General features: G+C 44.4%; 1 protein-coding gene across 2 annotated transcripts in view; it reads right to left on the bottom strand.

The window, feature by feature from the left end:
* Nucleotides 1-518: 518 nt before the first annotated feature.
* Nucleotides 519-16,290, bottom strand: part of ATG10 (autophagy related 10) — a 59,786-nt gene continuing 44,014 nt past the window's right edge. For both annotated transcript variants that reach the window (XM_053932156.1, XM_053932155.1), the window contains exons 5-8: nt 15,761-15,858; nt 2,561-2,658; nt 2,167-2,286; nt 519-1,791 (exon numbers count right to left, since the gene is read on the bottom strand). In XM_053932156.1, coding sequence (XP_053788131.1) covers nt 1,779-1,791; nt 2,167-2,286; nt 2,561-2,658; nt 15,761-15,858 — 329 coding nt within the window. In that variant the 3' untranslated portion in view covers nt 519-1,778. The remainder of the gene's footprint in view (nt 1,792-2,166; nt 2,287-2,560; nt 2,659-15,760; nt 15,859-16,290) is intronic.

Below are 16,290 nucleotides of genomic sequence, written 5' to 3' on the forward strand. Positions count from 1 at the left end.
AATGTAAACAGGAAATTGGTTGCCTACCTCCCACCCCAGCCATTAAAAAGGAGATATCCAAACAGGCTTATTTATCTCCCAAATATTTATGTTAGCCTGTATTTGTTCCTCTGTCTAACCTCCATGTATTTCTACTAACTGAGCTGAATTTTGGTTTTCCAGGCAAATTTCAGGGACACACTGATACTGATGAGACACTGCACTGTCCCCTCGCTGTTTGAGCCCAGTGTAATGCCCTGGCCAAATAATCCTCCTCTTTCTTTGCAAATGGTGAATTAAGGTAGAAAGCAATGGGTGTTGAGACTTGTTCCATGTAAAATACAAATATTTATTTTCCTTTACACATAAATTCCACATTTTGAAGATTGAGTGCTTCTACTGTTCCAGGGTACCAGAAGTGAAGATCACAGAACAGGGGTGAACATTTAACAGCTCTTAAACGTGCTGTTATCTCCATTTGTTGATTCTTCCTCCTGAGTCTCACTTAAATTTAGAAATGGGCTGTGGATGCAATTATCCAGCACGTGTTACCAAAAGTGTTACAAAAACCAATGTAGCTGCGAGCCATATTTTGTAAATCTTACATGGGAAAGATGGCTTTCCAGGTTGATATGACACAGAACAAAATAAACAATGTGCTTTAATTATTAATTACAAATGTCTGGCAAACAAATTCCGCACCCATGGAATTTGAAGGACTGCACTCTGCATTCCATATCCACCAATGGCAAGTAGTGGAAGTTAAAAACATAATCTGAAAAAACAGAATCTGGGATGCATTTCACACTCCCAGCTCTGACGTGGCACACCCTAGACTCTGCGTGCAAGTGACAATTGCTGAATGCACAGAGTAAAATCTGTGTTCCAGTGTCAGCTGCTCAGACTCTGTTTTACACTGGAAATAAAATGGGACTGGGAGAGAAGCCAGGATGGGTTGTAGGGAAGCTCCTCGTAATCTGGTTCTCAGTGGCAGCACCACCAGGCAATTCCCCAAAAACCAACAGCTGTCAGGGGAGGCCGCAGAAGCAGTGCAGGGTAGGGAGCAAACCTGTGAACAACCACAGCTACAAGGAGAAACACTAACTGGGAACAGCAGCAGCTCCTGGGGGGCACGGAGAGCTTCCCTGGCGGGCAGCGGAGCACGGCAGAGCCAGATATTCCCACACGGCTGCTCCAGGCACCTGAGCTCCAGAGCTGGACCTGCTCGCTCAGCGCAGGCTCCGAGGGCTCTGTTTGTGACAGCCCCGACCCCGTTTGCTCCCTGGGGTGTGATGTGTGGGGGATATTCCCGGGATGAGGATGTTCTGTGCGCTGGGCAACACGGGCTGGTCGCTCACCAGGCTCTGGTGGAGAAGGTGGCTCCCAGGTGAAGCAGCCTCAGCCCACACCCTTGGCTGCCACAAGCTCACGCCGCGTCCCACGAGCGTTCCTCTGTGTTTATACTGCATTTTCTGCCCCACAGATGGTGCAGATTTTCTAGGGGTAAGTGGATCCAGCAACTCTGGCTCTGGCTTGTGCATCTGTGTGCAGCCTCAGCAAGGGCAGAGGCACAGGGAGGCAGGAGTGACTTCAGGGGAGGCCAGGCCTGGGTGCTGCTGGGGAGGTGCTCCCACAGCTGCAGCCAATTCCCACCATCATCAGTGGCGAGTTCTGGCCAGAGAAAGAGCCATGAGCAACCATTTCCACTCTGGCGTGGCTGACCAGCCTGGAAGGATCCTTCAACTTCGTCCCCAGGGAAGTCTGCAGCAGCTTTATCACACCTAACCACTCCCAGTCCTTCAGCTCATGGCTCTGGAGAGGCAACAGCAAACACAAAAAAAAAAAAAAAAAAGGAGTTAAATTAAAATCCTTGCAGCAGTTATGCCAGACCCCCAGCCCTGTGCTGGGGGGGCCAATATAAAACATTTCTCCACACCCAGGAGCTCGGGGACCCTCTGGACTCATGAAGGCTGTCAGCAATGGGCTGAGCACCTCTCCCTCTGCACAAATTTTCATTGCAAAGCAAGTGAGGCAACGAGGCAGGCAGGTGGGCAAAACCCTGAAAGGTGAGTCCTAAATTAACTGAACCAAGAGCTTCAAAGGAGGACGTAATGGTTCTGCCATTTATCCATCTGATCTTTGGAACAGGAGGATGGGAGAGGAAAGCATAATTTCCTTTTCTCTTACCTGTCAGCCACAGCAGCATCTGTGCTCTGCTCAGGTGCCAGTTTTGCATAACTCAAAGGCAGATTCAGGCCCACAACTGGGCCTACAGTACTGAGCCACAGTGTGATGTAATTTGTGTTTCTAGGGGGAAAAGGAAAAAACCACAAAAAAGCACCATATTATCCCAGCTTTTCCTGAATTGCAGACAGACTCAACAACCACAAAACAACTTCACGTGGGGCTGTTCCCTCATTTTTCCTATCACAAACTTTTTTTAATTTTCATGCCTGAGGTGACAATACAGAAACCCTGCTCTGCTGGCACTAAGGAAGTAGATTTGGCCATTTCCACCCCGCAGCTGACTGACCTCACCTGCACTGCAGAAAGCCTTGCAAGGCCCAGCAGTGCCCCTCACCTGTGGTGCTGCTGTGAGCCTCTCAGCACAGCAGAGATGAATTCATTGGTTCGGCAGGGGTGCAGGACAAAGAAAGGCTGCCCGAGGATGGGGTGCTCCTAAGAGGGAACAGAATTTGCTTTGTCATGGGAGGGAAAAGCAGAAAACTCATCACGTGCATCTGGAAAAGACAAGGCAGGGTGCAATCAGCCCCTGAAGCAACAGTTCTCACTTGAGAATCTCAGCTCACATTGCTCTTCCTATCAAATTAATGTACATTGAATACATTACACATCAATAATATACATTCTCCTCTGCTGAAAGGGAAGTAAGATCAGCAACCAGGCTACGCCACTGTTTCAGTTAAAATGTAATGGTTTGTGAAAGTAACTCAAGTTACTGTATCAGCATTAACTGGCTGCGGAGAGGCAAAGCTACCGTGTAAACCACAAATGTAACACAAAAAAAAAACCCCATTCCCCTCCGGAAAGCAAGGACTTCAACCACCCTGAGCGCCGGTGTCTTCTCAGGCTGGTGCTGGGAAATACACGTGGCTCCGTCTGGAGAGGCAGCAAGAAGGGAGAAGGAAGTGCTCTCAAGGTGGCTTCAACTTCCACTTGGTTCTGATGCTGGAAATGTCCTCATGAGGATCAATCCCTTCATGTCTAAGAGAACTTTAGAGAACTCCCAGAAGCTTCAGAATATAGAAAAAAAGGGTGTTCCGAAAGCTTTGTTTCACACTGCAAACGGATAACTTGCATAAGAATGCTACCATCTGCTGTTGTCAAAAGTGAATTGATGCAGTTTTTCTTTGAGAAAGAGTAGTATTTTGAATTAAAACCCCCTTTTCATTATCTGCCCAGATTAAGTTAGGCGTCAAAATAATTCCAGAAAATACATGGATTGTGCCAATGGTATACCTTAAAGACAGAAAAAAAAAAAAAGAAAAAAAAAAAAAAAAAAAGTATATAGCTAATAATATTTACAGAATTATTACACAAAGTTAAAAAATAAAAAAAATTAAAAAAAAAAAGAAAAAGAAAAAGAAAAAAAGAAAAAAAAAACACCAAAAAGTAAATTGTGCAAAAAATTTCAGAAAGCTTCACAAACTCCCAGAAACAAGAGAGAAGTAACCCAGGTTTAAGTGACTCAGCTCTCTTAACAAGGCATGAAGACAATTCCCAGAGCTGAATATTCAGCCTGAAGTTATTCCCAACCATCCTGACCCCCCAGTATTTGATTTTGCCCTGCGCTCCTTGCTTCAGCAAACTACCAGTGAGTGACACATGGAGGCCAGACTTGATTTTTTGGAACAGTTTATAACCTCTACATTCCACATCATTCTTTAGTCCTTCCTCTTCTTACATGACAACAGGGTGACACTGAAAACATTCCCAAACGCAGGAATTCCACGCTACCCAAAAGACAGGAATGTGTCAGGCACTCCCAGGGAAACCACAGAAGCACAAGAAACCAAAAGAAATCCTGAGCCAAGAGCCATTAAGGAGCAGCCTTTAAAAAGGGAAAAGGCTGAGGATGAGAAGCTTGTGGAGCATCAGGGGAAACACTCTGAGAGCATCAGCTCTGATTCAGTCAAATGCTGCCTTCCAAATCCTGTGCACAGTGGCATCCTGTGAGGCTCTGATGTGCACTCAAGGTTAAACCACTGACACAGCAGCTCTGAGGAGGAAGCATGGGGATGCTGCCAGTAAAAATGCAGGAGTTATCAAAGGCCTGGATGATTTCAGAATTGGCACTGGGCTACGGAGCCTCTCACTGCCGGGCCCCCAGCCTGCCCTGAGAGAGGGTGAGGTGTCTGTGGTGGGATGAACCCCCAAGACCTTCTCAAACAGAAGGGTGAAAATGAACGAAAGTTTGTGCTGCATCAGCTTCATTAGCATTAGCTCACTGCCTGCTGCACTTACCTGGCAGAAGGATGACACTCCACGTGCACTGAAATATATCCTGAGCAAAACATTAGGGCAGCAATTCTACCCTTCATCTAGGCTGGTCCTGTGCCAGCCTGTAACTGTATTTCGGTTACAGCAAAAATATAAAGTCCTACTGGGACTTCATGAAGAAAAAACCCCAAACAGTACAAACAGTATGTAAGAATCATCCCACTTCTTGTTTACAATTAATCTTTTTCCAGTCAGTCATGCACCAGGGCAGTGTGAGAGTTTCAAGTCAATTCCCACAAGCACTCGCTGGCGTTGTACTGCAAGAACCCATTTGCAGGTTGCCCACAACTCTTCTGGGCAGTAATACCCTGACACGCAGTTCATTTGAAATCAACAGCATTATTTTCTTGGGTCTGTCTATGATTTTGGATCTATCCAGCTATGAGGCTGATTTACAGCAGTGCCTGTTCAGCACCACACGCTGGAATCCATCACACATCTGCATATCCCTCCTGACCCTGCTGGGATGGGGAAGGAATACTTTCACAGGCAGGCACCAGCTCTGCTGCATTTGGAAGCTCAAAATGCTGCTTCATTTATTTTCTGTAGAAAGACCTCTCTCCTAGGTGACGCAGGAAAGATGTGTGAGGATGCTCTGCCTGCTGCTGTAGCTGCTGCCTCAACTCCTCCCATTAAAAAAAACTGGGAGAGAGAGATGGATGCAAGACATGAAATGCTCCATGGGGTAGACTGAAAACGAATCAGAGTCCTGGAATGGTTTGGGTTGGGAGGGGCCTTAAAGCTCATCCCTGCCATGTGCAGGGGCACCTCCCACTGCCCCAGGTGCTCCAGCCTGGCCCTGGTCACCCTGCCAGGGAACAATTCCCAATATCCCAATATCCCTGTGGCAGTGGGAGCCATTCCCTGTGTGCTGAACCTGGTTTGCTCAGGAATGCCAGCCCAGGCTGGGACTGAGCGAGCTCTGGCAGCTCAGCTCTGCTCATTGTGCAGGTACAGCCCTCCACGCACAGGGGCTGAGCAGGGAAATGTCACAGCACTCATCTGAGCAGTGGCAAAGACTGGGCAGTTCCCAAGCACAAGTATAATTAAGACTAAACTTCCGTCAGATTGGATTAAGTAATTTTATCTAGCAGTCTCCATGTCGGATTTAAACAAAAAATAAACATTACTTCAGATAAGGGGTAATTGTCTGTAGGTTTCTGTACCGTGCTCGGCTGCTCTCCTCCCCAGCCAGCAGGAATTTTGTTGTCAGTACATCTCTTGTAACAGCACCATTTATTTTCTCTGTCATAACTGGAGCCCTTCCAGGGGTAATGGCTTCTATTTTCTCCAGTGCTACATTAAACTGCCTTCAAGCATCCATCACAACATTTATGGTCTCTCCATTGATGATAGTGCAGGGGATTTGTGCCTGAAACTGCCTCTTCCCCAACCTGGTTTGCATGATGTTGCTTTGCAAAAATAAATTCACACAGGGGTGTCAAAAAGTTCATGCAGGATCCTACCAGCAAACACCACAGCCAGTGCCAATTGATTCCAGACATTTTCCCAGGAAGTCATCAGGTCAGGAAAAGAAGGCAGAATTAATAAAACATGCCCCCCATAATCTCTTCAGTTTAGGAAAAGGAAACAGTGATGCAATTAATAAAGAGTTTTTCCCTTCCATCCAACTTCTGACCACATTTACTGAAATGTAATGAAGCAACATTTAAGTAAAAATTCTTCACTCAGGATCATACAAGTAATTTATGTTCTTTAATTCATGATCTTCTTATTTTTTTTAATTCCTCATTTTCATACACATCCATAATAATTTACTTGTTAATATAATCCAACTCTACACATCCAGAAAGAAGGCAGGAAGATTTCTCTCTTCAGACTGACCCTGAGTCCCACAGCCAGAACAGCAACTGCACACATGGAACTTCAAACGTGTGCGACTTGAGGTCAAAGGGATTTTCCTCTAATAATGGAATTACTGCAATGGAAAATCCATTACTATGGAATCACTACGTTGCAAGCTCAACGTTAAGGAACTGTAATGACACAGGGAACTTTTACAACCCTGACAGAAGGTGTAAATCACAGTAATAAAGCTGTTGGTAGCACAGTAATTGCACGGGGCTTCTCCTTCCTACTCACTTGGGGTTATGCTGGATTTTGGGAATTGGGAATTGTTCCCTGGCAGGGTGGGCAGGCCCTGGCACAGCTGGGGCTGCCCCTGGATCCCTGGCAGTGCCCAAGGCCAGGTTGGACACTGGGAGCAGCCTGGGACAGTGGGAGGTGTCCCTGCCATGGCTGGGGGTGGAATGGGTTGAACTTTCAGGTCCCTCCCCGCCCAAACCAGTCTGTGATTCTGTGACCTGGGACAGATAAATTGTATTTCTGGTCACCGACTTCAATTCACAGCCAGAAGCCAGCTCATCCTGCTGGCACAACTGAGGCAAGTTTCCCCAGCTTTGCAACAAAACGCAGAAACCCCACCAAATGCAGGAGCTGAGGGTGGAACAACCTGCCCCGCCTGTGACAGCGCTGAGGAATGACCTGGCAAGTGCCACTGGCACTGCTCTCCTGCTTTCCTCAGACAATCAAGGCAGATGGAGCAGGGTGTGCAGGGACCCTGACGAGACAAAGAAGTGCAAACTAGCCCCCCAAAAAGCAGATTTCTGTGGTTACTGAGCCTGTCTTCGTGGAGGAGGCTGCAGAGTGGTTTGATTTACACCCCAGCTCTTTGCAGGCAGCAGTTGCAGTTGTCCCCGTGATTTAATGTCCCTGTCCAGAGAGCTCCCAGAGACCCACAACCAACCTCAGTGATGTTTTTTTTTTTATTAACACCTTCACTACTTCCAACACCACGCGGCCAGTTAAGCTGGATCCCGTCCTTCTTGCATCAAACACCAAGTCCAAGCTGAAAAGGCAATTAAATGGCTGCGTATTCCTGAGGAAAAAGCAGAGATGCTCTGGCAGCTCCTACAACACAGAAATACAAGGGCACTTAACACAGCCAGAATTTCTCTGAGATGAACCACGCCCACCACTTTGCATCTGCTCCTTCAAAATCCATCATGGATCCCAACAAAGGTGCCTTCCAAACCAAACCATTCTGTGACTCTGTAAAATTCATATTTTATGCCCCAATTCTGCCTGATTACAGGGTATTTACAGTTTTGAAGAGGTGGTGATTATTTTTACGTTTTATAACTTTTTTTTTTTTTTTTTTTATTATTATTTCATTAAATAGCTAACAGAAGATCCCTGAAAGGCAGGAGAGGTAATGCAGGACAAGCAAAACAGTAATCAAGAATAGCCAACACTGCTGGTCCATAATGATGCATTTTATACATGTATAATAAGGCTTAAATTATTAATTTCAAGAACAGGAGGAATCAAAGCAGTAGGTGACACTCAGGCATGTTTCTAAAGCTTAACAAGCTTCATTTCAGGCTTTAAAGCTTCTCACAAGCACGTAACTTATGCATTTAGGATTTTTCAAGAAAACTTTATACTTAAAAATTGGCAGGTCCATAGTTACATTGTCAAGAAATGGCATCTCAGCCATTTTCCTAAGAAAATAAACAGATGATTCTTCTTCCATGCTTGCCAAAAGTAGATTAATTCAGTTGTCACCATTTTAGTTATGTAGCATATAGTCTTAATTAATTACTATTTAAAATCTGTTCTTAAGTTATGAGATTCATCTAAGGTGCAAAACTGAATGATCCAACAAGCTGTGGAAGCATGGAAAAGACACTGGAGACAGATTTCCTACCCTGATTAAAAAATGGTAAGGGGGGAAAAAAAAAAAAAAACCCCAAAAACCAAAAAAATTCCAAACCCATGCTGGCATTTAACAAAAGTGGCCTGAAAGGGCTCATCCCATAAAGCCAGAGATTCCAGAGGATGCCCCAGCAGCACGTGGGACAGACAGCACAAGCCTGGGCTCCCTCTGTGGTTCACTCCCCCTGCACTGCTCCAGCAGATCTGCGCCCCGGGCACTGCAGGACACACTCCTGCCAGGTAATTTTGCATCCATTTATGGACAAGTGGCCTCATGAATTTGTCTAAATGCTTTTGAACTGCTGACACCATCTGCTGCCACCACTCCAGAGCGCAGGTGCTTAGGTATAAACTGCTTTCTGTTAGCACAGATACCTAACTCCCATTTCGGTGGCACTTAAAATGCTTTTTTAAATTAATGAAGTAAAAAAAAAAAAAAAAAATACTGTTTACAATGCCTTGTGGCCACTCCAGTGACCTTTCAACTGGATCTGAATGTGCCATATATGATCCTCATTTCTTTCATACTGTGCAGTCAATGCTGCTGTGTCATTCAGGAATTTTCCATAAGGGGGGAATGTTCAGTAGGCAGATTCTTTCCAGTAGTGAATGGCCAGCAGTAGTGCCTTTACCCATTTTTTTTTTTTTTTCAATCCCCAGAACAGAACCCACCTCAGCTCACAAGGAGAAATGCCACACCAGGAAGGGAATGTGCTCTTACAACTTACTGCACAAATCTCTGCTTGGGAAGATCTCTGGAAGCAGAACCATTGCTAGATAAATTATCTGTAAATGCAGTGCACAGCACTGAAACAGGTTTTTCCACAGAAGTAGAAAATAATCAAGAGAATCAATACTATTACATTGTAATTTGTTCGATTAATCACAAATCTGCATGGAAATTATTATGGAATCTTCAATTCAGAATAAATCAAGTAACAATAGTACTGGGACTCGAAAGTCTGTCCTGAATTATGCCCAAGAAACCATGAGGGAACTTCACACTGCCTTCATCTCTGCATGTAAATTATTACTGAATCCTGGAATGATTTGGGTTGGAAGGGATTTAGAGCCCACCCAGTGCCACCCCAGCCACGGCAGGGACACCTCCCACTGTCCCAGGTGCTCCCAGCCCCAGGGTCCAGCCTGGCCTTGGGCACTGCCAGGGATCCAGGGGCAGCCCCAGCTGTGCCAGGGCCTGCCCACCCTGCCAGGGAACAATTCCTGACTGCCAATGTCCCATCCAGCCCTGCCCTGTGGCAGTGGGAGCCATTCCCTGTGTGCTGTCCCTGCAGCCCTTGGCAATTGTCTCTCTCCATCTTTGCTGCAGCCCCTTCAGGCCCTGCAAGGCCACGCTGAGCTCAGCCCAAAGCTTCTCCTGCCCGGCTGAGCAATGGCAGCCGTGCCAGCCTTTCCTGCCAGCAGAGCTGCTGCATCCCTCTGCTCATCCTGGAGCCTCCTCTGGCCTGGCTGCAGCAGCTCCAGCTCCTCCCTGTGCTGGCCCAGGGCTGGGGCAGCTCTGCAGGTGGGCTCTGAGCTGAGGGGCAGAGGGGCAGAATCCCCCCTGCCCTGCTGCCCCCGCTGGGCTCAGCCCAGCTCAGCCTTTGGGCTCTGGGCTCAGCCCAGCTCAGGCTTTGGGCTTTGGGCTCAGCCCAGCTCAGCCTTTGGGCTCTGGGCTCAGCCCAGCTCAGGCTCTGGGCTCTGGGCTCAGCCCAGCACAGGGATTTGGGCTCAGCCCAGCTCAGGCTCTGGGCTCAGCCCAGCTCAGGCTTTGGGCTCAGCCCAGCTCAGGCTTTGGGCTCTGGGCTCAGCCCAGCTCAGGCTTTGGGGTCCCAGCTGTGCCCACAGCACCCCCAGGGCTCCTCCAGGGCTGCTCCCTCTGCTCAGCCCAGCCTGTGCTGGTGCCTGGGACTGCCCTGACCTGGGCCCTGCTGAGCTCCTTGAGGTCCCCCATGGTGCCACCACTTGTGCCTGGTCTCCACCTGGACACTGACCCATTGACCCCAAACCCCCGAGTGTGACCACCCAGCCCCATCCCTCACCCACCCAGGGGTTCATCCACCAAAGCCATGGCTCTCCAGCTCTGAGACAAGGATGTCATGTCACACGGTGTCCAATGCCTTGCACAAGTCCTGGCAGATGCCATCAGCTGCACATCTGTCAGCTGCTTATCCATTAAGCTTCTGCATTTACTCTACATGTAGTATTAGTTCATTATTTGGTCTTCTCCCTCTGTTAAATTAGTTGGACTAGATTATTGTCCATGAAGTCTTATGGGGAAAAGCATGACTAAACTGTAGGACAGCTGAACATTATTAATCAGTGGCCAGTTTTAAAATAAAACCTCCTTGGTAGCTTGTACAATACTACAGCTTGGTTTAAACCCCTTGGTTTCAACACATCGTAGAAGATTTCAGTGACAAATAAATACCCACCCAGCTTTGCCATCCTTGTATCTTCCCCCTGTCATATAGCTTTCCAGTCTGTACTGGTAAGACTCCCTTTTCTCAGGAAGTTGTACTAATAATTTTCCAAAAATATTAGCAGGGGATCCATAGCAACTGTTGATGCAACTCAAATTCGTTAAGAGCGATCCTAGCAACCTTCTGTTAAGAAATACTGTATACAGCCTCCCCCACTTAGCAAAATCCCACAATATGGCAAGAAAGATTTGTGTATCTAAGAATAGATACCTTACCACATTTTTCAAAATGACTGAGCCGTAATGATTTAAATCCTCCCTTCACATTTTCAGCAAGATGTGCCTCTACAACACTATATCAATGTGTTCTGTTCAGAGTTTTGACTCCTTCTCCTTTTTTAAATCACACTATTAACATCCCTGACATTTTAGAAATAATGTTTATTGATTTTTCTGTTAACACTGCTATAAATTAAGTGATGTAATGGACAGGATTATTGAGGTACTATAAAGAATGTGTCCTCCAGATTCCTAACTCCTGGTTGAAAAAGAACTCTGGATTAACTCAGAAATAGGTGTAGTTCTCTGTTGTGATTTCCCTAGTTTAGGTTTGGTTGAATACTTTTGATATGACAGAAAGGACGTATTAAATCTACCTGCTAAGTATCAAATGACAGAAGAAAACCACCTCGTTCAGATGAAACTGAGAAATGAATGGTTGAGAAAAAAGAGATGCAAAATTCCTGACCACTCACTACTCAGAAACGTAGGATATAGTCAGTATCAGAATGGCCTGAGTTACCTTATCTGCAGCAACAGTAAATGGCTAAACCAGGAAAATGCTGATTTACTGTTGGCAAAGCCAGAACCAAGGTGTCACACATGAATTGTGTCCCCTCCCACGCCCGGGAGAGCTTTGGTAGCAGAGGTAATTGCATCTGAACAGCGCTGGTTAAAAAGGAGGGGAGTCATGTATGGGCACAGGTGCTCCACAGCTTCCAGAGCCCTTTGGAATCCCGACTCACAGATTAATTTTTAAGAGTATTTCTGCAGGATCTTCATTTCACCAAGTTTTGCTCTTGTTTTATGGGGTAGTTTTTCAACCCCTGAGCCTCCTGTAATAATGCAATTCGATTTCTATCCTTGGATGTTTGGTTTTACATTCCACCATCACTAAGCATTGATTAAGCCTTAGCACATAATACTTGATTGTGTTTATGACTTTGTTTCCTCGGGGAAGGTCAGGCTTTATGACAGCATCACTCTGTTAAAAACAAAATTGTTGGTGAAGCTACTGACTGTGATCAGCTTCATTCATCAGCTTACAAAATTCTCTTACTAGTTTGCTTCCACACAGGAAAAAATTAATGGAAGGCATAGATTAGCAGAAGAATCAAAAACTAACTTGGGCACCTGTGTTCATAGAATTAACTACATTAATACTCAGCTTTGTCACAGTATTAGAAGCATATTTGTCAGAGTGTTGTCTCTCCCCCTGTTAAAGTCCTTCTGCTTTGTCTACACTTTTATAAATATCCATCAGGGAAAAAAAAAATTATGAAGATTCAGTAGTGCCTTTACCCAATTTTTTTTTCAGTTCCTTATTCCACTATTATTAAATTTCAGAAGGCGCTTGAGAATGGGCCTCAGTTTACCTCCTAGCAGGTGACTGTATCCATCACTCCAGCATCATTCCACACTCTGTGGAAAATACCTGGATGCGAAGGCTACACCCCTGTCCTGGACCTTGATGAAGGCACTTCCAAACAGGTGTGGAGCCCTCAGCCACAGCAGGATGAAAATTCATGCCCTGACAATGCCCACCCCACACCCATCCTAACAACAAAAGCCTTTCAGTCTTGCATTTCCAACTCCACAGAGAGGACCCAACCAAGGCCTCACAGCCTGATGTTCTGGCTATAACCACAGAGTCACTCTCTGCTGCTTCACATCCTCCACTCATCTTCAGAGAGGTTTCCAAAATGATAAAAGGTGAAGTGCAGCCTCTACAAATTAGCTCAGTATTAGTTATCTGGGTTTGGTTCTTACACCACACACTACCATGTGACAAAATATGTTCACCTTCATATTTGGGAAGATTTCTCCCCATTTGTCTCATTTCTGTTCTCCACTCTCTGTTGGTTCTTTTTTTTTTAACTTTTTTTTTTCCTTTTCTTGTGAGGTTTTATTCTCTCAATTTGCCTCACTATTTAGCATTTGACCATGGCACTTTTGGGCTGCTGCCTTTTTAACTGGGACATTACACCTGCTAGTTACTGTATTTATTACAAACAGAGGGCCCAATAAGTTTGAGCTATTGAGGAAATACCACTATGCATTTGTGTATACTATCTTATAAATAACTAATATAAATATTATACATCATAGGTATAATATATGTTTATATGGTATTTAAATTACCAATATAAATAAATAACACTAAAAAAGCACCCACCAAGTTACAAGTAAACAATTCAGGAGATGGGGCTGCAGTATCTGTAATTCCACTTCTGAATCCTCCTAAAAAGAACCTGAAAATCACAGTTGGCAACATTTCTGGAAGGCAATGGTAATCCATAAATACTCCTTAATTTTCCTGTCATTGCAGAATTAAGCCACTTCCAGCTCACACAGATCTTACCAGGTGTGCTAAATTGATATCATTATAAGTCATCAGGAAATACCCACAGAGACCTGTAGCAACATTTGGAAGTTTTGTTAAACAGCTGTGTGTTCTAATTGATTTGTATTATTTAAAACAGCTAAAGCAAGTTATCGCCGGATGTAGAGAAGGGATGACTGAAAACCCCAGGGAGATTTAACTCACAAGAAAGCCAATCACAGGAACTTCATTTGAGCATTTTAAGATTATTACTAGAGGAAGTGCAATTAAATCATCACCATTTATCAATTATCATTATAAAATACTATGCAACCTTATCATGTTAATTTATTTATGAGAAGGTAACTAGTTGACTTCTGCTTTTTGCAGTAATCGAGTCAGGAAAAATATTTCAAGATGCTTTCTCTGGAAATGAGCATAACTTTCCACCATAATCAAAAGTAACTATAAAAGTCAAAATTTTACCTAAAATTTGCAGATGTCAAATATCTCCACTCTTGGCAGCTTGTCTCAGTTCCTGAGATGTATTTCATTATAGATGTGTTCTACCACAGGGAGTATACACCAAAATACAGTTGGATCAGAAACGTGCACAGGTCTGGCACGCTCATTTCATCAAATACACAGGAAAAAAAGTCTTAAAAAGTCAATAAACCTTTATTTTCCTGGTCTGCCAATCACAGTGTAGATCAGCTCTAGTTGAAAGTGAAGTAACATGCATGGACCCTTGGCAAGCTCAATTTTTCTTCCCAGTGGTGGAGTGCTTGTAGCATCTAAAATTTGTATCTCTTCTGGATTAAAATCCTAAACCTTTTTTTTTTACTCTGCTGCTCATGTGTTCTGAGTGCTCAAGCCTGATTTGATGAGTTTGCCCAGTGACTTGCATTATAGGATCTGCGTCCCTGCAGGCAAAGCCTAACCCACATAACAAAATGGGTCAGCAGAAAAGCAGCAAGGCAAGACAAAACTCCGTTTTTCGGTCCAGAACCCTGATTCATTGGACAGAGAAAAGCAGTTTTTTTTCTTGTAGACCTGACTCTTGCTTTGATCTGAGTCTTGCAGGCTAGTTTTCATTATCTTCCATAATCTCCTTATTTCACAGAAAGTCACATTTTGCAGCTGTTCGCTCAGCTAATTTCTCCAAAATGCTCTTCCTGTGTTTGTCAGTGCGCTCACAGCTGGCCGTACAACCTCTGGAGAGTGTCCCAAAATCAGATTCATCACTACACACATTCTGCCACCCAAAACTCCTGCTTCTGCAGGAATCTGTGTGTGTGTATCCCACACACACCTCCAGTTATTAGAGGCAGGACAGTTTTTACTTTACTGTCCCTTAAGAAGCAAAAATAATCCCCGTGTGGGAGTGACCTGATTTTCCTTTTGGCTTCCACAACTCTGATTTCACACATTCCAAACATCCCGTTTATGCTTCATTCTCAGCAGTGTCGCATTATTACATTTATCTCATCGAAACCCACTTTCCTCATCTTCATTCACAGACAAGCCAGGTAATTAATGCTTCATGTGAAAAGTGTGTATTGTAAGAACCTGCCAGCTCACAACTGGAATTCAGACACGCACAGCAATCACCAGAACACCCATGGCTTGGTGGCTTCTCAGGAAGCTGTTTTAAGATAAATAATAGTCTGTGGCTGAAAAAAAAAAAAAAAAAACAACCAAGAATTCTGCTTATGTTCCCATGGCTGAGCACCATCTACAAACAGGCATCCTGTAATTAAACGGTGTTATTTGAATTAAGGGAGCACCTGAAGGAACCCAGTGGTCACATCCTTGTCATGCTGCTGTGGCAGGAGACCTGAGTGCCTGGAAAGAGCTAAAATTAAAAAAAAATCAAGGAAGGGGAGGGGAGGGAGAGAGGACACATTGGTATCTTGGTCTGATGGGGAAAAAACTCACAATTCTTTGTCAGATTTGCTCATGAGACCTGGAGCAAAAGGAAGACACCAAAAAAAACAGCTTTGCTCTGAGCCACGTGGCTAATAGACAGCACCAACTTATTTTTGGATAGGAAACCAATTTTCCCGTCTTCAATCCTGAAGACTGCAAGTCTGTTTAAAACTGAAAATTACACACAGTCTTTTTTGGTAATTTGATTATGAGACAATCCGTGAAATGTTACACTGATATGTTTTATTTACATAAACAAGTCTGGTTTTGTATTTACCCAAATTCACAATTACTCAGAAACTGCCTGAATTTTTGAGGGCTGGGTTTGGAGAAGTATTTTAAATGTGAAATACTGTCAAAGCAAGCCTTAAATGGTGAACACATATATCCTTCAAACTCCAGGACTGAAACTATTGCTGGTAAATGGTTCAGCACAACATGATACAGACATATATATTTTTTTTTATTGTTTTATTTTTTTCCCTTCTGTCCAAGAGAGGAATAAGGCCACTGAGGGCCCAGGCATATATTTCATTCTCCAATTTCATGAAGGACCAGAGGATTCTCACCTGCTGTGTAATAGTGTCCCAGGGTCCCTCCTGCAGACGAGCCTGGTAGGATGCATGAACACTTCCCCATATTTCATCCAGAGTTAAAGGCCTTCCATCTGGGGGAAGAAACAACCACCTTCAGCCAGAGCTCTTAGGCATGTTGTATCTTTAATACAGAACAGCAAAATTAAAACTGAAAACTGTTCAAATCCTGCCTGAAGGTGCACACAGAACCACCCTAAATTCCCTGTCTGGTTTTCTTCTCTGTCCCCTGAGAGTAACTACTCACTGTGCTGATTCTGAGAGTAACTACTTCACTGTGTGAAGTGTAACTGGTTTTGTAAAGCAGAGCTTTGGTAAGGTGGATTTAAAACCACAAAATAACATGAAGAATCACCTACTGTAAATATATGCAACTCATAGTGAGAGACTGAAGAAAACCTGAGGAACAAAATTCTGCAGATAGAAGTTTACTGCATTTTGTTGTGTCCACAATGTTTTCTTGAGCTGCATTTATATAGCATTTCTGCATCAGGTTTTTAGCCGTG

The sequence above is a fragment of the Vidua chalybeata genome, chromosome Z (assembly GCF_026979565.1).
Source record: "Vidua chalybeata isolate OUT-0048 chromosome Z, bVidCha1 merged haplotype, whole genome shotgun sequence".
In the NCBI taxonomy this organism is placed as follows: Eukaryota; Metazoa; Chordata; class Aves; order Passeriformes; family Viduidae; genus Vidua; species Vidua chalybeata.